We start from the raw sequence: 26,767 nt of genomic DNA on the forward strand, positions 1-26,767 counted from the left end.
TATGTTCCCACGAGGCTCAGTCCTCTTCTCCATGTAGAATCCTCAGGGTACCTGTGAATAAATTTATACTCACATAATCTAGGGTATCTTGTTTTCTTTGTATAATCCACGTACTTGGCAAAACAAAAAAATGGAAACCCGACCACGCACTGAAAGGGGTCCCATGTTTACACATGGGACCCCTTTCCCCGACTGCCAGGACCCCCCTTGACTCCTGTCAAAGAGGGTCCCTTCAGCCAATCAGGGAGCGCCACGTCGTGGCACTCTCCTGATTGGCTGTGTGCTCCTGTAGTGTCTGTGAGGCAGCACACGGCAGAGATACAATGTAGCGCCTATGCGCTCCATTGTATCCAATGGTGGGAACTTTGCGGTCAGCGGTGAGGTTACTTTCGGTCAACCGCTGACCGCAAAGTTTCCACCATTGGATACAATGGAGCGCATAGGCGCAACATTGTATCTCTGCCGTGTGCTGCCTCACAGACACTACAGGAGCACACAGCCAATCAGGAGTGTGCCATGACGTGGCGCTCCCTGATTGGCTGAAGGGACCCTCTTTGACAGGAGTCAGGGGGGGTCCTGGCTGTCGGGGAAAGGGGTCCCATGTGTAAACATGGGACCCCTTTCAGTGCGTGGTCGGGTTTCCGTTTTTTTGTTTTGCTAAGTACGTGGATTATACAAAGAAAACAAGATACCCTGGATTATGTGAGTATAAATTTATTCACAGGTACCCTGAGGATTCTACATGGAGAAGAGGACCGAGCCTCGTGGGAACATAGGTAAGTATGTATGTTTGGAGGTGTGCATGTATGTAATAAACTTATACTGTTACGGTGTGTGTGTCCTGTTTTTTTGGAGGTATTTTTTTAGTAGTAGTACTACAGGTTCCAGCGGGCCCGGTTTTCCACTGCATGCTGGTACTTGTGGTTCTCCAAGTACCAGCTTGCGGGGGAGGCTTGCTGGGACTTGTAGTACTGCTACTAAAAACAATATTCAAATTTTTTTTTGAAAAGGCTATCAGCCCCCCATCCGCCGCCCTTGGATGGGTGGGGACAGCCTCGGGCTTCACCCCTGGCCCTTGGGTGGCTGGAGGGGGGTACCCCTTGATTTAAGGGGTTCCCACTCCAGGGTACCCCGGCCAGGAGTGACTAGTTGGGTATGTAATGCCAGGGCCGCCGGGACCACTATAAAAGTGTCCACCGGCTGTGGCATTATGTACCTGACTAGTGGAGCCCGGTGCTGGTTTAAAAAATATAGGGGACCCCTACGCTTTTTGTCCCCCGTATTTTTTGAAACAGGACCCGGCGCAGAGCCCGGTGCTGGTTGATGAAATATGGGGGAACCCCTGTCATTTTGTTTCCCATATTTTGGCAACCAGGACCGCTTCAAAGAGCCCGAGGCTGGTTTTGCTTAGGAGGGGGGACCCCACGCATTTTTTTTTTCGACTTTAAACTATTTTTTTATTTTTTAAAGATGCACAATGAAACCTGCACGGATCTCACAGATCCGGCCAAGTTTCATTGTTGTAATGTCGGCAGTGTTTTACTATTCACTCCCGTAAAACACTGCCAAAATAAACGAATGACATCGACATCGGAAAACACGAAAATGTAAAATACGGCAGCTTAGTAAATGAGGCGTAAAAATTTAAAAAAGTTGCACAATTACACATTCGATGTCATTCGTGATGAATCTCCCTCCAAATCGGCACAAATACGAATTTTAGTAAATATACCCCCATGTATGTGATATATTTTATACCGAGTAAATCAGTTTTGCAATCTTGGCCTCACCAGACCAGGAGCTGTATTAGTCTATTTCTGTGGAAACAAACTAGTAATCCACTAGTTACAGTTCACATGTAAGGATATGGATTGGACATTCACAGAAATATGACAGCAGGCAGTGAACTGAAACCAACTTATGATTTGCTTTCAATTAACCAGATATCCAGACCTGATCTGACTTAATAAATTGCACAGAAATACAGTTTACTCTCCTGAGTACCATAGCAAAATATATTTTTCCTGACTTCACTTCTACTTTAGTTAACAATTAGGATGTTTCTGTTAATGGACTTGCAGGTTGGCCCATACTGCTAGCACTCACTGGAATCCCTGCTGTGCTTGAGCTGATTTTTCTGCCTTTCTTTCCCGAGAGTCCGAGATACACGTTGCTGCACAAGGAAAAGGAGGAACAAGCCAAGAAAGGTGTGTTGTCTAATGCCAGCTGCAGAAAATGAAGGGAGGGAAGGCAAGGGAGGTTAAATAATAGACTAGAAAGCCACATGCAGAGATGGGGTAATAGTGAAGCTTTGTTTTTTTTCCCCTTTGTTTATTTATGATTTCAGAAAGTTTGGGAATGCACTTGTTAGTTTTCCTTTGGTAGTTTTTCCCTCCCCTTTTCAAATAATGACAGTCTCAGATCCCTCTGCCTGACAGGTTGCTTGCTCAGGTACTGTATGATTACTGTATATGTGATTTGGTGAACAAACAAACTGCTACAAAGTCAGACAGAACCAATGTGTATTGCTCTCCCTCAATGAACCCAGGTTATGGAGCACGAGTGTTAGCATAGCTGTGTTCTGTTCTGTCCGAATACAGTTGAAGCTAGTTTTCATTGTACTAGCTTCATTTAGCGTCTCACAATGCCAGCATGGATTTGTGAAAAGGCAATAAAGCTACAAGCACTCCCCTAGCTCCTACTTAGGTTTGTTGTAAATGTACAAAACTAATAATTAGTAGTGATGAGCGGGTTCGGTTTCTCGGAAACCGAACCCCCCCGAACTTCACCCTTTTTACACGGGTCCGAGCCATACTCGGATTCTCCCGTATGGCTCGGGTAACCCGAGCGCGCCCGAACGTCATCATCCCGCTGTCGGATTCTCGCGAGATTCGGATTCTATATAAGCAGCCGCGGGTCGCCGCCATTTTCACTCGTGCATTGGAAATGTTAGGGAGAGGACGTGGCTGGCGTCCTCTCCGTTATTGTTGAACTTGATTGTGCTGTGCGCTATTGCTTAATTGTGGGGAGGGCTGGGGAGCAGCTGTATAATATAGGAGGAGTACAGTGCAGAGTTTTGCTGATCAGTGACCACCAGTTATCCGTTCTCTGCCTGAAAAAAACGCTCCATATCTGTGCTGTGTGCTGCATATATCTGTGCTCACACTGCTTAATTGTGGGGACTGGGGAGCAGCTGTATTATATAGCAGGAGTACAGTGCAGAGTTTTGCTGACAGTGACCACCAGTATACGTTGTCTGCCTGAAAAACACTCCATATCTGTGCTCAGTGTGCTGCTTTATTGTGGGGACTGGGGACCACCAGTATAATATTATATAGGAGGAGTACAGTGCAGAGTTTTGCTGACCAGTGACCACCAGTATATAATATATAGCATTACGGTACAGTAGGCTACTGCTGTGCCTACCTCTGTGTCGTCATTAAGTATACTATCCATCTACATTCTATACCTGTGGTGCATTTTAGTTTTGCAGTTTGCTGACACAGTGACCACCAGTATACTATATATAGCAGTACGGAAGGCCACTGCTGTACCTACCTCTGTGTCGTCATTAAGTATACTATCCATCTACATTCTATACCTGTGGTGCATTTTAGTTTTGCAGTTTGCTGACACAGTGACCACCAGTAAACTATATATAATAGCAGTACGGTACGGAAGGCCACTGCTGTACCTACCTCTGTGTCGTCATTAAGTATACTATCCATCTACATTCTATACCTGTGGTGCATTTTAGTTTTGCAGTTTGCTGACACAGTGACCACCAGTATACTATATATAATAGCAGTACGGTACGGAAGGCCACTGCTGTACCTACCTCTGTGTCGTCATTAAGTATACTATCCATCTACATTCTATACCTGTGGTGCATTTTAGTTTTGCAGTTTACTGACACAGTGACCACCAGTATACTATATATAATAGCAGTACGGTACGGAAGGCCACTGCTGTACCTACCTCTGTGTCGTCATTAAGTATACTATCCATCTACATTCTATACCTGTGGTGCATTTTAGTTTTGCAGTTTGCTGACACAGTGACCACCAGTATACTATATATAATAGCAGTACGGTACGGAAGGCCACTGCCGTACCTACCTCTGTGTCATCATTAAGTATACTATCCATCTACATTCTATACCTGTGGTGCATTTTAGTTTTGCAGTTTGCTGACACAGTGACCACCAGTATACTATATATAATAGCAGTACGGTACGGAAGGCCACTGCTGTACCTACCTCTGTGTCTTCATTAAGTATACTATCCATCTACATTCTATATCTGTGGTGCATTTTAGTTTTGCAGTTTGCTGACACAGTGACCACCAGTATACTATATATAGCAGTACGGAAGGCCACTGCTGTACCTACATCTGTGTCGTCATTAAGTATACTATCCATCTACATTCTATACCTGTGGTGCACTTTAGTTTTGCAGTTTGCTGACACAGTGACCACCAGTATACTATATATAGCAGTACGGAATGCCACTGCTGTACCTACCTCTGTGTCGTCATTAAGTATACTATCCATCTACATTCTATACCTGTGGTGCATTTTAGTTTTGCAGTTTGCTGACACAGTGACCACCAGTATACTATATATAATAGCAGTACGGTACGGAAGGCCACTGCTGTACCTACCTCTGTGTCGTCATTAAGTATACTATCCATCTACATTCTATACCTGTGGTGTATTTTAGTTTTGCAGTTTGCTGACACAGTGACCACCAGTATACTATATATAATAGCAGTACGGTACGGAAGGCCACTGCTGTACCAACCTCTGTGTCGTCATTAAGTATACTATCCATCTACATTCTATACCTGTGGTGCATTTTAGTTTTGCAGTTTGCTGACACAGTGACCACCAGTATACTATATATAGCAGTACGGAAGGCCACTGCTGTACCTACCTCTGTGTCGTCATTAAGTATACTATCCATCTACATTCTATACCTGTGGTGCATTTTAGTTTTGCAGTTTGCTGACACAGTGACCACCAGTATACTATATATAGCAGTACGGAAGGCCACTGCTGTACCTACCTCTGTGTTGTCATTAAGTATACTATCCATCTACATTCTATACCTGTGGTGCATTTTAGTTTTGCAGTTTGCTGACACAGTGACCACCAGTAAACTATATATAGCAGTACGGAAGGCCACTGCTGTACCTACCTCTGTGTCGTCATTAAGTATACTATCCATCTACATTCTATACCTGTGGTGCATTTTAGTTTTGCAGTTTGCTGACACAGTGACCACCAGTATACTATATATAGCAGTACGGAAGGCCACTGCTGTACCTACCTCTGTGTCGTCATTAAGTATATTATCCATCTACATTCTATACCTGTGGTGCATTTTAGTTTTGCAGTTTGCTGACACAGTGACCACCAGTATACTATATATAATAGCAGTACGGTACGGAAGGCCACTGCTGTACCTACCTCTGTGTCGTCATTAAGTATACTATCCATCTACATTCTATACCTGTGGTGCATTTTAGTTTTGCAGTTTGCTGACACAGTGACCACCAGTATACTATATATAGCAGTACGGAAGGCCAATGCTGTACCTACCTCTGTGTCGTCATTAAGTATACTATCCATCTACATTCTATACCTGTGGTGCGCCTCTTTTTTTCTTTGCATCATGTGCTGTTTGGGGACAATTTTTTTGAAGTGCCATCCTGCCTGACACTGCAGTGCCACTCCTAGATGGGCCAGGTGTTTGTGTCGGCCACTTGTGTCGCTTAGCTTAGTCACACAGCGACCTTGGTGCACCTCTTTTTTTCTTTGCATCATGTACTGTTTGGGGACAATTCTTTTGAAGTGCCATCCTGCCTGACACTGCAGTGCCACTCCTAGATGGGCCAGGTGTTTGTGTCGGCCACTTGTGTCGCTTAGCTTAGTCACACAGCGACCTTGGTGCGCCTCTTTTTTTCTTTGCATCATGTGCTGTTTGGGGACAATTTTTTTGAAGTGCCATCCTGCCTGACACTGCAGTGCCACTCCTAGATGGGCCAGGTGTTTGTGTCGGCCACTTGTGTCGCTTAGCTTAGCCATCCAGCGACCTCGGTGCAAATTTTAGGACTAAAAATAATATTGTGAGGTGTGAGGTGTTCAGAATAGACTGGAAATGAGTGGAAATTATGGTTATTGAGGTTAATAAAACTATGGGATCAAAATGACCCCCAAATTCTATGATTTAAGCTGTTTTTTAGGGTTTTTTGTAAAAAATCCAAAACACACCCGAATCCGACAAAAAATTTTCGGTGAGGTTTTGCCAAAACGCGTCCGAATCCAAAACACGGCCGCGGAACTGAATCCAAAACCAAAACACAAAACCCGAAAAATGTCCGGTGCACATCACTAATAATTAGTAGTAGTAGTATTAATATTATTTTATTATTATTATCATCATCATTCGAGGGTTGTGCTGAAAAGGTTAACAATTACAAAAATAATAATTTGCTTGTTACCTATATTTTGGGATTTGCATTCATCAAGAAAGTCAATAAAAACTTTCTATGGGCTGATGTCAACTTACATTTGTACACCACGTGAATGGAGGAAAAAGCATATCTACAATAAAGACAGAGGGCCTGATTCAGAGATGAACAGAGACATCTCAGCGTGTATTATCGGTCACCCATCTGCAACCTTAAGCAAACGCCTCCACAAAGCCCTTCCCTGTGTGTACATCTGTGCACCCGAATGTGCAATGTCTGAGACGCCCACTGTCAGCTCCCGTAGATGCTGAAATACTGACTGTGCATCTTCTGTCGCACCATCGAAATTGCAGTTTTTCTGAGTACGGCCTCCTATGTGAAGGGTTGAGTGTCCCTGTACACAACCTCTTTCGCTGATATACCCACAGCACTCTCACAACACGCCCATAAGATGGACCATTCCCATGTGTCTGCTTAGCCACCTCCCAGTCACTGCCTAGGAACGCCCTGAACTTTTCCAAGAAATTTCAGTTCTGTTCATCTCAAAAACACTCGCAGTGTCAAAAAATCGCTCAACTACACCTTCAGTCTTTAACCCTTGCTCCTAAATATATTTTGACACATCCTAGTAGTTTATATTCCTGTAGGCATATGATATGAATTCTGTCTTCCATCTCTATGCGATAACTAGATATGGTGAGCCATATTTGTAGTCAGGAGTAAATCCAGATAACTGGTACAAATGAGAACCTGGGAAAATCATGTTGCAATGCAAGGGGTACAAATTAAATGCATGTATTTGTAACAAGCAAAATACTGGCAGCTTTTGTGTGTTACCACTTTCTAATGGCTGCGGAAGCAGGACGTGAGGGGGATGATTCCAAGGTTGCAGCTTCTGATTTCTGTGCCCACTCACATCTCCCCTTTGCAGTGTCCCACCACCGTGTCTTGTGCAGCTGTTATTCTTGGGCCTCCAGTGAATGGCACCATGGGGATGGTGAATATTTTAGCCTAGTGAAAATATGTGTAAGATAAAATGGCAAATGTGACAAATAACTAGATGTCTAGTAGGGAGGCATAAAGGGGCAGTGACATGATGGGGGGCAACCAATAATGTTGTACCTAGGGGCAGCCTGACACCTAATTCCCCCCTGACACCTAACCCTTGGCTTCTGCCACCTTGATGTCTTGTCCCCTGATGCAGCAATGTTTATATGGGTTGGGTACGGAATACCGGTAGTCAGAATCCTGACGGTCAAAATACCGATGCCGGAATCCCAACTGTCAGAATGCTGGCAGGGGGGGTGAGTGGAACAAAGCCCCTTGCGGGCTCACTACGCTCGCTACTCTGTGGGCGCGGTGGCTCGCTTCGCTCGCCACAGATTCTATTCCCACTCCATGGGTGTGGTGGACACCCTGAAGTTGAAATAGCTGTGGCTGCGCTACCGGTATTCTGGCGGTCAGAATTTTGATCGACAGGATTCTGACCACCGGGATTCCAACTACATCCCGTTTATATACCCTGTACATTGTCATGTACTGTAAGGCACTGTTTTCTTGTTTTGCTAATTTATTTATGTACTTTGTTAGGTGCTGCGGAACCCTTGTGGCGCCAAATAAATATATAATAATAATAATAATAATAATAAAAATAATAATAATAATTCTCAGTTCTATACTTTATGGAGGGGTGGAAAAAAAGAAAAACCCATTGAAACCAGAAAACATGTAGGGTACCGTTATACCAACTAGCAAGTGGAGGAAGATTATGATGAGACAAGGCTCGTATTCCAGCATATAAGCAATCCCCAGAGGCAAATTTCAGGTCGCTGCTAGGCATATTGATGGTCACCCATCCTTCCTTCAAAAATCAATTTTATTATTTTCATTATTAATTTAATGTGATTGGTTTTTCCTGCCTGTAAGGTCAACACATGCTGTTGTGGAGCAGATGAATAAACAGTGTCTCTGTCAGGACAGTGCTGTAGTGCCAGGTGCCCCCATGAGGGAGGTGTCCACTGGACATAGGTCCACCTGTCACAAACTCTGAGATAGTCCCCAGGTGACTACATTAGGTGGCTCCCTTCATTGTACGTACATGCGCTTCTATATACTTGTGTGCTTTACCCTCAACTTTAGAGCACACTAAAGCTGATATTGTCGGTATGGTATGTAGTTAAGTTGCCGGAAGTCGGGATCCCGATGGTCACGATACCAGTGCCAGTATCCGAACCACTGACAATGTTGGCAGCCGGAATCCTGGCTAACAGGGGCTACTCTTTGCACTCGCCCTGCTGCCGGCATACTGACAATCGGGATGGCGTTGTCGGTATACTGACAGCCTCATACTGATCCCATTAGTATGCCTAATGACCAAATAAAAAAGGAATCACCTGGCCTCTGGGCAGTCCTGTCAGGTCAGCAGCCTACTAAGGCTTTGATGCAGGTGGGCCAACATGTGGTGCCTCTAAGTACGTTCCTCACAGGCCTAGTGGGAAGTCTACTGCTGGCTGTCTCAATGTACAGGTGCACTCCACAAGAATTATGGTACAGCAGATTTTTAACAGGTAAAGTGATAAAGAGGAGATATGTTTGTCCCTGGTTTCTGGCCTATGGGGGTCATTCCGACCCGATCACTTGCTGCAGTTTATCGCAGCGCTGCGATCGGGTCGGAATTGCGCATGCGCCGGTGCATGCCGGACGGCCGAAGGCCGTTGTTCAGTAGCGATTGCCTCTGCCTGATTGACAGGCAGTCGCAGGGTGGGAGGGGGCTGGACGGCGGCATTAAGCCGTTGCGGCCAGTGGCAGCGACGATCAACTCCCGGCCAGCCGCAGGAGCTGCGCTGGCCGGGAGTTACTCCACAAATACAAAAGCATCACTGCTGTGATTGCACGAAAACCCTGGACTGGTGTACTGTTTTCCTGTCTGCTGTGTGTTTGGCGGTGCCCCAGGAGACTGTACCAGTACACTGATCTCCTCACTAATATATATATATATATATATATATATATATCAAACAGACAGATATGAGGGCGCTAGATTAACGGTATTGTTCCAATGTTAGATTACAATAGTATACAATTAAATTCTCAAATACATTCAAGTAAAATTTATTCATAAAAATATACAGTAAAACATCAAGAGCATAACACTGAACACTGAGAGGAACACACCAGTCGTATGCATATTACATCCACTACTGTATATACAGAAAGTTGGTCATCGCTTACTACAGTTCAGAGCTAAATATTTGTTCATTTTGCACTAGTCACATTAAGACCACTGCTGAGATATCATACATTGTGAACGGACTCCTCTACACAATGGAGCCACATCACGTTGTGAATTATTACACCAGATATAACCCGGTTGTATATACTCATTTTAACTGGTACAAGTAGAGGTGTTATGTTTTATCAAGCTACTTCCACCTCACTTTTGAGCATCTGATTTTTGTACCCCTGAGAAAGTCCCGTAAGGGACAAAACGCATTGGTCTATCTATTATTCTACATTTGTATTGCTCAGTGAATCCATGCCAACAAAGAAACACACAAATCCCTGAATGTAAAACTGGATAATTCCGAAGACACATCTCTGTGAAATTGTACAGATTCTCTTGATGTTTTACTGTATATTTTTATTAATAAATTTTACTTGAATGTATTTGAGAATTTCATTGTATACTAATGTAATCTAACAGTGGAACAATACTGTTAATCTAGCGCCCTCAGATCTGTCTGTTCGATGTTTGACCTGAACCTCGGCTAACAGGGGGTTCTTCTAGAGGTGCCACTTTAAAAGTTACATCTATCGCTACTGGGTACCCTATCCTAAGCTTGCAGCCCACATCACGGAACCCCATTTCACTGCAAGACCTACTCTATCACATACATTTTTCACATAGATTTATTGGAAACCTGGAAACTGCTATCCAATAGGAGAAAATGTGCTTACCTGGTTTAAAGCTCACCAGCCAACAAACTTTTGTCTTTTAAAGGTAAGACAATCACCAACACATCTCCACTCAACCCAGGAGTGGAGAGTGCATGTGTGCTCTCCATTTTTGGGAATGGCACATGCGGTGGATTCCTGTGTGTATATATATATATACAGACAGATCCGGCATTCACGTAGACCCTCGGCTGCTGGCTACTTGCTCACGGTGCCCTCCTCAGAGACAAATAGCCCCAAATATAGACAGCGGACGGAGGCGGCACTCAGAGACTTGTAAACGAATTTCACGAAATGTACCCGTTTACAAGTCTCTGTCCGCTAAGTATATATATATATATATATATATATATATATAGATAGATAGATAGATAGATAGATAGATACTGTAGATACATAGGTGCGGCACTCTGGTTCACTTGCTGAGGCAAAGTACGGACAGCGTTCCGTATTACAACGTTCAATATCTTTATTCATATTTTTAACAGGTCCTGATGAAAATATGAATAAAGATATTGAAACGTTGTATTACGGAGCGCTGTCCGTACTTTGCCTCCGCAAGTGAACCAGAGTGCTGCCGTACCTATGTATCTCTAGAAGCTGTTTGATTGTGAAGGCACCGGTGAAGTTAAGCTTGTTAACGGGAGTGCCGGACTTGAGAATGCTATATATATATATATATATATATATATATATATATATATATACACACACAGTGCATCCAGAAAGGTTTCACAGCGCTTCACTTTTTCCACATTTTGTTATGTTACAGCCTTATTCCACAATGGAATAAATTCATTTTTTCCTTCAAAGTTCTACACACAATACCTCATAATGACAACGTGAAAAAAGTTTTTTTTTGAGATTTTTGCAAATTTATTAAAAATAAAAAACTAAGAAATCACATGTATATAAGTATTCACAGCTTTTGTCATGAAGCTCAAAATTGAGCTCAGGTGCATCCTGTTTCCACTGATCATCCTTGAGATGTTCCTACAGCTTAATTGGAGTCCACCTGTGGTAAATTCAGCTGAATGGACATGATTTGGAAAGGCACATACTTGTCTATAAAAAGTCCCACACTTGAAAGTGCATGTCTGAGCACAAACCAAGCATGAAGTCAAAGGAATTGTCTGTAGACCTCTGAGACAGGATTGTCTCGAGGCACAAATCTCGGAAAGGGTACAGAAAAATATCTGCTGCTTTGAAGGTCCGAATAAGCACAGTGGCCTCCATCATCCGTAAATGGAAGAAGTTCGGAACCACCAGGACTCTTCCTAGATCTGGTCGGCCGTCTAAACTGAGTGATCGGGGGAGAAGGGCCCTAGTCAGGGAGGTGACCAAGAACCCGATGGTCACTCTGTCAGAGCTACAGCATTCCTATGTGGAGAGAAGAGAACCTTCCAGAAGGACAACCATCTCTGCAGCAAATCCACCAATCAGGCCTGTATTGTAGAGTGGCCAGACGGAAGCCACTCCATAGAAAAAAGCACATAGTAGCCCACCTGGAGTTTGCCAAAGATTGAACTCTTTGGCGTGAATGCCATGTTCAAATTTTCTAGAAGTCACCTACCCCTGAAGAAGTCCATCTGGACAAAACAATATTATCAATATTCGTCCACCACCTGCTTGTTGTAATACCCACCCTAAGAGCCCACACCTTTCTAAGGTGAGGGTAGCATCCCATTTGTCAACTAGCATTTGGTGTGTGTACAAGAACAAATTGTGAAAATAATTTTTTTATGTATTTGTGTATACTTATGGCATTTTTAGATGACTTCTGTTATGTCCTGTATCTTTGAAATTGCTAATTAAAACTGTTTATTAATTTGTCTCAATCATTGTTGGGTCGGGTGTCCTATATCTTGGTGAGAGGGTATATCCACAGGCCCCAGCTGGGGAGACTGAAAAAGGTCAAAGAATTCGAGAAAGTCACTGAATGAGATGTCTGAATTGGGTATCTGACAATCAGCAAACACAATTGACCAGCGCACTCTGGACTTATATTGTCTTTTGTCTATACTGTGTACATATATATATATATATATATATATATATATCCAGGTACTCAGGTGCGGCACTCCCAGACACGAGAATAAATCAAGTATACAAGCTGTGAATTTTCAAGTAACGTTTCAGTGCCCGTTTATTGTGTAGCGGCACTTTCCTCAGACAGAAAGTGCCGCTACACAATAAATGGGCACTGAAACGTTACTTGAAAATTCACCGCTTGTATACTTGATTTATTCTCGTGTCTGGGAGTGCCGCACCTGAGTACCTGGATAGCACATATTCCGTGAGGGCACCCAGATCGGTATCTGCAGTACGGGGAGAGCCGGACCACATGTGGACATATATATATATATATATATTTATAGTGTGTGTATATATATATATATATATGCACACACACAGATGAATATACACACACACACGCAAACAAACACACATACAGTAGGTATCCGAACTATAGATCTACATTAAAGAGGTCTACAGTAAATCGGTCTACCACTACTGGTAGACATGCATTAGGTCAACAGGGTCAAAACGTCGACATTTAAAAGGAAGATAGTCTAACAGGTCATCAGGGTCAAAAGGTCGACATGACAATGGTTGACACACATATGGTAGACACAAGTTTTATTTTTCAACTTTTTCATACTTTACCATTCACGTGGACTACAATTGGGAATAGTAACCTTGATCGAAGGATGCTGAGCAAACACAATACACTAATGGGGCTTGTATGTGGCAGAAAAGTGACAAAACACCCAAAAAAATTGGAAAAAAATTGTGTCTACCTTTTTTTGTGTTGCCCATTTCCATGTCAACCTTTGGACCCTGTCGACCTAATGCATATCTAATATTAATGGTAGACCTGTTGACTGTAGACCTTTTTAATGTAGATCTAATAATCCACACCCCATACAGTACATACTTATACAGATAGATAGATAGATAGATAGATAGATAGATAGATAGATAGATAGATAGATACACACACACACACACACAAACTTACATATATTTACACTACTCACATACCTGGGGCTGTTTCATACAGTAGTCTCACAGGATTTCTATGCAGCATCCCGCGAGACTATTAAATGCTGTGCAAGTAACACCTCCTCGGCGACGATGTTAATGAACAGCTGAGCCGCCGGGAGGGGGGAGACTACTACGCTCCTGGGTGTGGGGGCCCTGACTCCGGCATCCGCTGCACCACCGGACGGACAGGTAGCGTGCGCGCATATGTGTGTGTGTGTACGTCTGTGTGTGTGTATTGTGTGCAGCATGGGTGTATGTGTGTGCGTGTTGTGTGCAGCATGGGTGTGTGTGTGTTGTGTGCAGCATGGGTGTGTGTGTGTGTGTGTGTAAGGGGGGGCTCAGGGTTCTGTCATCTACTGTAGTGGGGGCCCCCACAACTTCATTGCCTGTGCCCCTACTATACCGCTGTCCCACCCATGGGCCACAATGTCCCGTGGTGGGGGGACAGTTGGGAGACTCCCCTGTCACTCACTGCTCTACTTGGTGGTAAATATGTGCGTCTATTCACTGCCAGACAGTGGCAGGGGGCATGTCTAGCAGCTCACAGGGCGCTGGACATGCCCCCACAGTGACAAAAAACGGGGGGGTGACTTGCGATTGCGGCTCTTGCTGCAAGGCCACACTCTCTAGCCACGAGGTCACAAGTCACGACCCCTACTTTCTTTCTTTTAATTCTATGAAGAGGGGGCATATGTAATTAATTGTTTGTTTTTTCTTTTTCTTTACAAATGATTATGAAAAATATTTAATTTCTTTTTTATGTGGCATTGAAGAGCGTAGTTTGGCAGCAGGTGTTCTCAAACTATTTTGCTCTGAGACCCTGTCAGACAATAAAATTTTTTACAGGACCCCAGCAAGTTACCACGGAATGGCCTGAATAAGGCTAGTGTGGCCTAGGGCAACGTAGCAATGTGGAGTCGCAACCTCATATGGAGATGGTCAGGACCCACAGTTTGAAAACCGCCGGTTTGGCAGTAAAGTGCATGAAACTACTGTAGTTTCAGCTTCTATTCATATTGTTCATTTATGGACAAATAATGTGAAAATGAACCATAGGGTATGTAACGCATATGCAGACACTAAACTGTGTTGCAGCTTGCAGAGAGGAGTTAAGGAATGCCTTGCTGCCTTAAAGTGGTACTGCGGCTCCCATCCTGTTGGGTTCTCTCACATGCCAGCATTTAATATAGCTTTAGGGAATGGTTGTTGTGTAAGGTAGATCTTACTCTTATGGAAGTTGGAAGTTACTCTTATGGAAGTTCATGATACTGAATAGCTAAATCAACCATCTGTTTTTTTTTTCCTTCAAAGACCTACGGCGCTTGAGAGGCTGGGAAGATGTGGATAGTGAGATAAAAGAAATCTATCAAGAAGATCAATCAGAGAAAACAGAAGGACGTCTTTCAGTGAAAAACCTGTGCTCTTTCCGTCCACTTCGCTGGCAGCTAATCTGTATTATTGTCTTAAACATGGGACAACAATTGTCAGGAATAAATGCGGTGAGCTTTATAACATAGTAATGAGCCTTATAAACAATAGGGGGTATTTGATTAGCCGTTGCTAATTGCAGAGCTGGAGCAATCCAATTAGTGGGAATTGTGCTGCGAGTGAATCACCAAAGTTGGACTGAACCTTGCAGCATGGAGCTGTGAGGTAAAGTCTGTGTAAAAACATCAATATCAGGTTCGCATGCGGGAAAAACCCATTGATTCCACAGTTCATGTAATCAGTAGGTTTCCAAGCCTGATCCCGGATTTTTAGGTGTGTGAAAAAGGCTATGTAATTGAACAGCATTTCCCCGCACCGTGGGGATTTTAGCCGGAAATTAGCTGCTGGGTTTAATTCAATACCCTGTCCACCATTATATTTATTATCATAAATCATTTAAATATTAAGGAAATATCCCCCCTCCCAAAAAAAAAGATTCTACCACTCTGCTCCACCCCTATGTGATGTCATACATTGTAACGTTACATAAAGATGGAGTGCTGCGGACCTACAGGAATGGTTTACAGAGAGCTGATGCGAAGATAAGGCTTGTTTTAGGACGTCCTCCTTGTATACCAGACTGCTGTTGATTCACAGACTGGCTCACCTCTACCGTAATTGACGGTAAGAGCCAGGGGTGGGTCCCCATCTCTGTAAGGGCCCGGGACATCAGTCCCCACAGTCCCCCTCTGATGGCTGCCCTGGTTCTTGGTATAGAAAAAAACTGTTATGTAAATCCATAAACTACAGAAATCTTCTCAAGTTGCTCTGTAACACATAAATAGCAAATATCAATTTATAAAAAGTGAGGAATTGTAACTTTAAGAAGCAAAACAAGAAAATATATTTAGAAAAATGTTAATACATTTTAAACAAGCAATTAGTCGGTGGCATGTAACGTAGTCCGAAACTGCCAGGACGTGCTGATGCCGGCTGATCTCTGATATGTTTTTAAAGGGGCAATCACTTACAAGGCATGGTTTTGCCTTGTAATTGATTCTAGCTTTAAAAAATGTTTGAGATCGGCCGGCAACCCGCACCTCTTGGCGATCTCAGACTCCATTACATCCCGCCAAGTATTTCTGTGTCCTATATACATACAAACAGATAAACCTTGTTCATGATATGAAGGCAATCCCATTTCATGCTGCACATGACAATTCATAAAAAGTATGCATTTAAACATTCTTTAGAGAAAAACCCCAAAGAAAATTGAGTAGTCAGATGAATATTGGGGTTGCTGTTGCTATATACTGGGCAGGTGAGTGTCACTTTTCTCCCACTACAGGGCCTGATTCATAGGTGGACATTATATAGCAGTAGTGACTGCATCATTTGCTGCACCTGCATCTTTATGCCGTAACCAGGGCCGGTGACGGGGCTTCTGGCGACCCGGGCGGCATTAGGGGGCGTGGCTTCATACAGGGGGCGTGGTCAGCTACGCCCCCTGTACTGTTGTAGGATGTGCGGTGCACGATGACGTCATCGCGCACCGCACAGCAAAGGTCCTCTCCACGAAGGTAAACTAGACGCTAAGCGTCTAGTTCCCTTCGTGGAGAGGACCTTTGCTGTGCGGTGCGCGATGACGTCAACGCGCACCGCACATCATTACAGTGAAGGTCCTCTCCAGGAAGGGAAATTAGACGCGTAGCGCCTAGTTTCCCTTCACAACGGACAGCGGGCCGTGGCAGCGGGGGGCACCACAGCAGCACCGGATCTTGCCATGGTGCGGCGCCCTCCGGATGGCGCCGGCGCCCTCCGGAAGGCGGCGCCCCGGGCAAAAGTCCTGCTTGCCCGTGGCAAGATCCGCTACTGGCCGTAGCCAATGGTCATCCTACTTAGATGCCCACTGGCTGTGGTGCTAATCCATCTTTGTGCAAAGATACACCATCAGTCTCACCATCATTATTGGTCACACCATTGGACATTGCACTAGCCCTATGGAGGTGCGGAATGTCCACCTGAAGATGGCCACCAGTGTCAATGCACAGGGGCGTAAGTTCATCCCAGTTGCCCGGAGGCAAGTTGGAGTTTGGAGCCCCCCTCCTTAAAAAAAGGGAAAACAAATATGGTGTGTGAGTATGTTTGCTTGTATGTGTATATATATATATATATTGTCAAAGTCAGAAAAATGTCTCTATGCACGTTGCCATATTTGCACCGCACACTGGTCCGTGCTGCGCATGCGTACGCTCTCCCGTGAAGGCGCATACCCGCAATAGCGTGCACTCGCAGGCGCGGTATGCGTATTTACGGTAGAGTTTATGTAGTCGTAGCGTGCGACTCATTCGTTACATATTTTCACAATTAATGTAGTTTATAGATCATGGTCCCTTTGATAGTTTCTGAAAGTTTGGTTAATATAGAAGGTCCCTGAGCTAAGGAATCCCTCTTTGTATCGTACGAAGGGTCTAACAGGAATCATACAGCAGTGTTTGGTACCCATCGGAAGAGTATTTAATTAGTAATATTCCGGTGTTGGTTTGGAGCGTATTAATCGCTCGTGCGAATAGTTATGGACATAAGAAGTTTATGTCCATTTCTACTATTTACTCATACTCAGGTATGCGGCGGGAAACCTAGTTCCCCACCCACCTGAGCTGTTTGAAATCGTCACAGCCCACCTGTATGAATCAACCTATGACCTTTTGTTGTGATACAGGGTCGAATTCCTTCATCCAATAGACAATGGGATTGTAGGGACTATGAGATTGCATTGTGTGTGGGGCATAAATAGGCAGGCCGACCACATCCAGCTCTCACTCTTCAACGGTTCTCATTGCTGAAAATCGGGTGCTGGATGTCCAGGCGCATGCGATCGTTTACCCTTGTGCGTAAGTTTCTCTCCGTTATCATTGTCTTTCTGTGAGCCAATTTCTCTCATCTCTCTCCGTCTCTCTCTCTCTCTTTCCCTTCTCTCTCTCTCTCGTATCTCCCCTAGACTAGTATTGTATTGTATTAGATAGTATTGTATTTTGGTTAGGAAGTCTTTGTTATATTGTAGTGTATCATTTGTACTGTTATCCCCTTTTTACAAGTATACTAGATATAATACAGTTAATAGGCTTTGGACCCTAAACCAGTATCTGTGTATTTCCTATAGTGTTAAGTGTTCACTTGAGCGTCGGTGACGCTCAAGCAGCTTTGTAGTTAGTCAGGTTACACAAGGTTGCACTTACACCCTGTATTCACATTAAGGTATTCCGTGTATTTCATTGGTATAAGGTTTAGACATAAAGGTATAGCGTTGTGAGCGTCTGCGCCGCTGGTGATCTCCTCGTGGTCTCGAGCGTCCGCTACGCCATAGCGAATCATTACTCTAGTCATAGCCAATAACGTGTCCTGTGATCGCTGGGCCGTGAGCGAACGTGACGCTTGAGCGTCTCGCCTACGGCTGAGCGATCGTTACGCAACTAGCGTACCATTACGGTACTTCTTAAGTAAACAGCGTACAGTGTTCTTAGCTTCATAAAGGGTTGTTTATACGACAAGGGAATTTAGCATTGTCAATTGGGGACTCGTCCTATCCTTCTCATATCTGCACTAGGTAGATCAGCAGACATTATCCCCCCAGCAAAGGGTGGGAGGTTGTCTCGCAGTGCTGACGGGATAAGCGTCTGCTTCGCTTAGATAAAGAGTGCTGAAGGAATCCGGGAACCGGAAGTAAGAACAAAACGCTTGTGTCTTTTAAAACTGTTTTATTTCTCTTCTGTCTTGCGTATACACGCACGCATACATTTATCTGCATTTCTTTTTTCAAATTTCGTATATCACTATTCCTGTTTGCCAAGTTTTATAGTTGATTAGAAAGTGCAAAAAGAGATTTGCTGTTATTTCATAGTAGAGGTAATAGTTAAAGTATAGACCAACACACGGCTTGTCTGGGAGATAAGACAGTCAGTGTGGGGTGCGGTAGATGATCAGGGATCATCTACATTGATAAAGGTAGAAATTGTGTTACGGTGGATCTTTGTTTTGCGTACACGTGTCCCTAACAAAAGACTTGCGTACGCAATCCAAACGGCAGACGCACGCAGCGTACATTACGCAACGTAGCGTCTGGTTACGCAACGTAGCTCAAGTCACGAAAAGTTGAATTAGCGCAAAGCGATAATTAGCGCAAAGGCGATAAGTAACGCACAGCGGTAAATAACGCAAATCTATTTTTGGAAAATCTGAAATTTAGCTTAACAGATCCTGCTCCTAATTAGTAACACTGTTGGACTGAAGACAATTTCTGCGCAGAAATAGATATAGAAACAAAAGTGTACATGTGTTGAGTGAGTGTGGTTTTGTATACAAAAGTTTATATAACTTTAAGGTGGAACCAAAAGGAAAGTCGGGTACTCGTCAAGGGACACACGTGTAAGTGACATATACGGTGGCTAGGGAGGCATCCCTGGTTAAATAATATTTGAGCATTAGAGTATAGCGGACCATAAGGTAACAGACCAGGAGGTCATTAACAGAAGGTAACAAGACCAGGAGGTCGTAAGGTACTAAAGAGGTCCGCTATAAAAGTCCAGTGGCACAACGCCTGGGGTGTTGGTGCAGAACCCATATAGGCCATAAGCTCTTGCTGAAGGAATCGCGGCCGGAAACATCGATTCCATTGATCTCTCAGTACATAACAAGTAGTGCTTGTGTACTGAACGATTGGACCACACGTAATTGTGTGCAGTAGTTAGTAATCTGACCTAATACCATTAGAGTAAAGTGGTCACAAACGCTATCTGTACATTCTGACGTGATTTGTGTAATTTTTTATTTTTGGAAGGGAAGTTCGCTGGTCACTCAGGAACTATCTAACAACCCCACCTTTACTGGAAAGAGTAAGTGTCCTGCGGGTAACCCTCATATGTTCCAGTAAACTGAAGGTTCCATAGGGGCCCTGTATCGAGTACGCCAGCACCATATCGGTGTGATCAGGTCGTATTGGTCGAGGTGGGCGAGTGAGTGGGGTACTCGGTAAACCGCCACCGCCGGCCTACTGTGGAGTAATTTGGTTGTCTGTAAAGGCTTGCTGAAAACCTTGATACAGAAATCCAAGGAGGACTAAGCAACACCTGCAGACTATGGGGGCCAGTTGCTCAGGTAGGGGGCGATCAACCCTGGTTCAGGTTGATTCTGTGAACCGACCAGTTGGGTCGGCACGATATGTAATGTGTGAAAAATACGGAAGTCACACAGAATCTTTATGTGATGAATGGGAGAGAATGACTGTACAAGACAGGGACAAATTCCCCAGAATAGGTAGCTTCAGTCCAGACGTGTTACAAAATTTAAGGAGGAGGATATGTCTCGTAAAATCAACAAAGAGACGAATTCAGCATCATGATTACTTACAGTTATGGCACCAGGAAGGTGAGATACAGAGAGGTTTGGCTCTGGCGGCGGGATCTGGGGCAGTCAGGAAGCTGATAGCCACAGCTCCACCTCCACCATACATTGCAGGAGAGAAGTTGATTACGGAGAGAAACGCACTGGGTTGTAAAACACAAACTCTTAGTAACCCTGTAAATGTTAATGATGTTAACCAAATAACTCATGCAAGTATTAACCCGTGCAAGATGTACCCTGTTTTGAACCTTCCTCAGGAGTGTGATCAAGAAGAAGATTCGGCAACAATTTCAGCGCTCTCTCTAGCGGCCACCATATCAGAAACCACAGTAGGAACTGCACCACCCACGAGATTAGTTAAGGCCCCTAGCGGAGGGATAGGTGAGGTCGTGTCAACGGGTAAGTACGGCACCATGCACTACACTGAAACAATTGTACCACAAGTTGTAGAATCTACGCAGAATGAGGCTGTTAGAATTGCTCCTGTAAAGGTGATAGTAGTTCCCAATGGGAAAACAGATGCATCAGGAGCCACACCCGTCAGGAACATTGCCATGTATTGCCCATTCACTAGAATGGAATTGAGGACCATAGTGTCTGAATTCCCAGACCCCAGAAAAGATTTAGTGGCAAGCCAAAAATACATCAGGGATCTAGGAAACACTTTAGAGCCCAATAATAAGGATTGGCAGATAGTGCTAAGAGCTTGCTTACCTTCCAATGTCGACTCAGTTAAATTCTTGGCTGATTGTGGACTAGATAAAGATGTACCGCTTACAGATGTGTACGACCAGGATAATGTAAAAAGGATAAATTTACAGCTAAAGGAGTATTTCCCAGCCGTTGTTAAATGGAATAAAATATTTTCCATTAAGCAAAAGGAGTCCGAAACGGCAGCAGAATATTTCCACCGGGCACTATCAGAAATGGCAAAATACACTGGTATAGAAGACATTAAGACCAACCCAAACCATCGAGAAGTAGCAGTATCTGTACTGATGGATGGTTTGAAAGAAACATTAAAAGCTAGGGTACAGACCACACAACCATGTTGGCGAGGTCTGTCAGTGTCCACCTTGAGAGAGGCTGCTGTTGATCACGACAAAAACATCACTAGACACAGGGAGTCGCAAAGTGATAAGTTGATGTCCGTAAGTATACAGGCGCTGACCACAAGGCAGCCTGCGTATGTACCACCGAATCCTGTGGGTAAGGCAAGTGTAATAACATGTTTTTCTTGTAACAGACCGGGACACTTTGCACGAGAATGTAGAACAAAGAATGTACAAAGATCTTTTCAACCCCCTAGACAACAACACAACACACGACATTGGGAGCAGGGTCCACAGAGGCGGAGTTTTGAGCCACATACAGGGGAAACAAAAAGATATCCCCCGAACAGAGACTGGCAGGCCTCTGGTAGTTCCCAGCTAACTCCCCCACAAGTAGTTGCTGCCAATGGGATTCAGGGAGGTCAGCATACCCAATAGGGGTGTGGCCACACCTGTAATCTGCAGCCAGTTAAATTGATTGCCAGTCTTGGAAGCGAACCAGAGATTGCAATCAATGTAGCTGGTAAAACTTTAAACTTTCTTGTAGACACAGGGGCGGCCAAGTCAGTGATAAATTCGACAGTGGGCATGAGAACCACTGGTAGGACAATTCCAGCCATGGGAGTAACAGGAGTAGTCCAGCACTACCCTGTTAGCAAACCAGCCGAGATTACAATAGGGCCTTTGCATACCAAGCATTCCTTTTTGCTGGCTGCATCGGCACCAACTAATCTCCTGGGGAGAGACCTACTATGTAAAATGGGTTGCGTCATTTATTGTACTCCTGAAGGTGTATTCTTGGACATTCCTGAGAATCACGCTCAGGAGGTACGAGACATGTTAGACTCCCCATCAAAATTAATGTCACATTCCATTATGACAAATAGGAACCCATCCCAAGTAGAAGAGATGACATCTCAGATACCAGAGTCACTTTGGACAAAAGATGGACAGGACACTGGATTAATGGCAAACGTAGCTCCAGTAGTTGTACAAGTAAAAGATGGTAGGATAGCTCCAAAAATCCCACAGTATCCTCTGAAGCCAGAGGTGGAGTTAGGAGTTTTCCCAGTAATAGAACGCTTGCTGCAACAGGGCATTCTGGTAAGAACGTCCAGCACAGCCAATAGTCCCATCTTCCCTGTTAAAAAGAGTGGGGGGAGGGGTTACAGGCTAGTGCAGGATCTAAGGGGGATTAACAAAATAGTTGAGAGTCAGTTCCCCGTAGTGCCTAATCCAGCTGTCATCCTAATGCAAATTCCTCCCACTGCCAAATTTTTCACTGTTATTGACCTCTGCTCCGCTTTCTTTTCGGTACCTCTGCACCCTGACAGCCAATATTTGTTTGCATTCACATACAGAGGAGTCCAATACACGTGGACTCGGCTACCCCAAGGTTTCATAGATAGTCCAAGTATATTTTCTCAGGCTTTGCATGATTGTTTACAGTCTTTCCAACCAGACAGTGGATCAGTATTGATACAGTATGTGGATGATTTATTACTGTGTTCAGATTCACTGGAAGCATCTCTGAAGGATACGAAACAGCTCCTGTTTCATCTTTCAGACACAGGTCACAAGGTTTCCAAAGACAAGTTACAATTATGCCAAACTAAGGTAAAATATTTGGGACACTGTCTAACACAAGGACTGAGACACCTGACCGCTGATAGAATCCAAGCCATTAGAGACATGACACTGCCACAAACCCAGCAACAGATCAGGACGTTTTTAGGAATGTGTGGGTATTGCCGTAATTGGATCCCAGGGTTTTCCATATTGGCGTTACCTTTGCAGGAAATGGTCTCTTCAAACAAACCTGACCGGATTTCGCATACAGACGAATCCGAAACAGCATTTGAGAGACTCAAACAGTGCCTAACGCAGGCACCAGCACTAGGTATGCCAGACTATGGGAAACCCTTTGAACTATACGGAACAGAAAGTGCTGGGTGCGCAGCAGGTGTACTAACCCAAAAACACGGTGACGCCAGCAGGCCAATTGCATACTACAGCGCCCAGCTAGACACGGTAGCGCGATCCCTCCCCACATGCTTGCGTAGCGTTGCGGCGATAGCATTGCTAGTGACAAAAAGTGAAGATGTCGTGCTAGGCCACAACCTCACAATCCATACACCGCATGCGGTATCTGCCTTATTGAATTCTGCCCAAACCAGACACGTCTCATCAGCAAGGTTTACAAGATGGGAATTGGCATTAATGGCCCCAGTAAACATCACCATAAGGAGATGCAGTGCATTAAATCCTGCAACATTTCTCCCAGGTGTGCCTGGTCAGACACAAAGGGTGGAAGGTGAGAGTGATGGGGAAGGAGGATTTAATGCAAAGGGAGATACACATGATTGTATGGAATATTTGACCCAAAATTTCACCGCAAGGCCTGACATCAGTGACAACCCACTGGAAGATGCAGAACTCACGTTCTACACGGACGGTAGTTGTCATAGACAGTCAGACTCGGGAGACTTGTGTACTGGATACGCAGTCGTAGATGACCAAGACACCATAGAAGCGGAACCGCTAGGCCCACCTCACTCAGCCCAGGTTGCTGAACTGGTCGCCCTAACCAGAGCATGTGAATTGGCTAAGGGTAAGTCAGCCAATATCTACACCGATTCTAGATACGCCTTCGGGGTAGTCCATGATTTCGGAGCCCTATGGCGGCTCAGAAATTTCATGACGGCGGCTGGTACACCGATAGCGCATGCAGCCCACATAAAAAGGCTTCTAACAGCGATACAGGAACCCGACAGAGTGGCTGTTATCAAATGTAAAGCACATACATATAGCCAAGACCCAATATCCCTTGGTAACAGCCGAGCAGACGAAGCCGCAAAGCTTGCAGCTGCTACCCCCATACAGACAGACACCACACAACTGATGGTATTTAATACCATCAACACACAAAAGTTGTGTGAGATGCAGAATTTGTGTTCCACACAGGAAAGAGCAGTCTGGAAGGCAAAGGGATATGGCCAGGAGTCCTCAGGGCTCTGGACGGATGGACATGGTAAACCAGTGGCCCCCAGGGCATACCTTCCATGTCTGGCTGAAGCAGCTCACGGGCTGACTCATCTAGGCAAGGAGGGGATGTGCAAATTGGTAAGAGCATACTGGTGCGCCCCAGGATTCTCCTCTCATGCGAGTAAAAGAGCAATGTCATGCCTTACCTGTCTGAGAAAGAATATTGGAAAAGCAATACCTACAGAACCATCCCATATCCCACCTGCCGGCGGCCCTTTCCAGGTAATACAAATTGACTTCATTCAATTACCCCCATGTCGAAATTTGAAATATGTACTTGTTTGTATAGATGTTTTCTCGAATTGGGTCGAAGCTTTCCCAGCAGCTACAAATACCGCTATGTTTACAGCTAAGAAAATTGTGCAGGAATTTGTATGTAGATATGGTATCCCTAGAATCATTGAAAGTGATAGGGGTACCCATTTTACAGGTGATGTCTTTCAAGGAATGTGTAAGTTGATGGGAATTGATAGCAAGCTGCACACTCCGTACCGTCCACAGGCGAGCGCGAAGGTCGAAAGAGTGAACAGCACTATTAAAAATAAATTGAGTAAAGTAATGGCAGAGACAGGATTGACGTGGCCAGAAGCTTTACCCATTGTTTTGTATAGCATCAGAACCACTCCCAGGTCCCCTCTTAATCTGTCTCCTTTTGAAATCTTGTTTGGTCGACAACCGCATGTCATGATTAACCCCCAGGATGATTTGAAATGTAACAATGAAGTAACTGTAAAGTACTTGATTAACATGAGTAAGCAGTTGAGGAATCAAAATGATAATCTGAAGTTGGTGATTCCTGATTTACCAGATAGTAATTGTCATGACATTGAACCTGGGGATTATGTAATGATACGAAATTTTCTATGCTCAGGTTGTCTTATTGATAGATGGGAAGGACCATACCAGGTCTTATTGACTAGCACCACAGCATTGAAGGTGGCTGAGAGAGAGACTTGGGTCCATTCATCCCACTGCAAAAAGGTTGCTGATCCAGAGAAGTCCCGTGATAAGGAACAGACGGTAGAGGTTGTATCACTGGAGTGTCTGTTCCAGGAGGACTGAGGCGGCACCTGAGCCTTGAAGACCGAAAGCAGTTGTCGACTCCCTTCTCCCTTTTATTGTTTTTCTCCACTTCCCATCCCCTCTTCCTTGAAATTTCTTTTTTCCCCCTTCTCATTCTTCTCTATTTCCTCCTCAAAGATGGACTTGCCCCAAGAGACTGTGATCCAGATTTTGATGTTAACCATGATGTTGACCAGAGCAGTCTGTTCCGGCGAGAGTACCATAGAGGTCGAGAGAGGTTCTGGAATGGGTTCCGACTATGATGATGGAGGCGTAGTTTTCCAAGATCAACCAAACCAACAAGCAAAGGCGAGTATCAGAAAACGATCCGATAGAAGAAATTGTGATGGATTGTTAGCTGAAGAAAATTGTATCTGTAGGCTCTGTGATAATCTGGTTGAAGATGGATGCATAAAGAAATGCCAATCCAGTTTTAATATCCATATAGACCGGCATCCATTGAGTGACTATCACTCTTTAGTGGGTAATGTGTTAAACCAAACAGATTGTTGGGTATGCTCTCAAGTACCTCAGGGTCATAGCAAATCAGGGCTAGTACCATTTCCTTTAACGTTAGGGGAGGTACTTGAGCTAAATGGTGGGAGACCGGTGGACCGGAGGTTTAATATCTCCAGCCCTCCTAGTTTGAAGCTCCACCAATACCATGTGGATAGGTCCCTCTTATGTTTCAACATCTCCAATCCCAGAAAACCGGGAAATTGGGAAGTGTCATGGAGCAACCATACCATGACCTTTTCACACAGAGCAGATAGAATGCCTACAGATACAGAGCTGGTACGCCACATAGCCAGTAGAGGAAAATCTTTCCGGTATCGATATACCTTAGGAAATAGGATTACTAGAGTTGGAGAGGTATCACCAGGATACTGTGCACATATCGTACAAACTGATACGTGCATTAGGCAGATGGAAGAATTAGGGTCAGGAGATTTCACCTGGAAGGTTTGTAACATGGTCATGTCCTTCTCCGTCCCATATGTTCTCCCCGATGATGCATATTTCATATGCGGGAGAAAGGCGTACAAGTGGCTTGCCCCAAACTCTGAAGGATTGTGTTATATTGGAAAAGTATTGCCTGAAGTGATGACTGTTACACATGACAAAATGAAGGACATACACCGTGGTGCCCAAGCTCCTTATACTCACACTCATTACGAGCACCGAGTTAAAAGACAACTGTCAGAAAGGTTAGAGCATCCGGCCTCTGATCTGATCCATGAATCCACCGGGATTCAGGTCCTGGTCGCGTTAGATTTCACTCGCACCGCTCGGGGAGTGATGAA

General features: G+C 44.4%; 1 protein-coding gene across 3 annotated transcripts in view; it reads left to right on the forward strand.

Annotated features, from left to right (window-relative positions):
• The window catches only part of SLC2A5 (solute carrier family 2 member 5), a 197,924-nt gene that overhangs the window by 91,977 nt on the left and 79,180 nt on the right, over window positions 1-26,767 (forward strand). For all 3 annotated transcript variants that reach the window (XM_063943103.1, XM_063943102.1, XM_063943104.1), the window contains exons 6-7: window positions 2,082-2,207; window positions 14,788-14,975. In XM_063943103.1, coding sequence (XP_063799173.1) covers window positions 2,082-2,207; window positions 14,788-14,975 — 314 coding nt within the window. The remainder of the gene's footprint in view (window positions 1-2,081; window positions 2,208-14,787; window positions 14,976-26,767) is intronic.

The sequence above is a fragment of the Pseudophryne corroboree genome, chromosome 10, assembly GCF_028390025.1.
Source record: "Pseudophryne corroboree isolate aPseCor3 chromosome 10, aPseCor3.hap2, whole genome shotgun sequence".
Lineage (NCBI taxonomy): Eukaryota > Metazoa > Chordata > Amphibia > Anura > Myobatrachidae > Pseudophryne > Pseudophryne corroboree.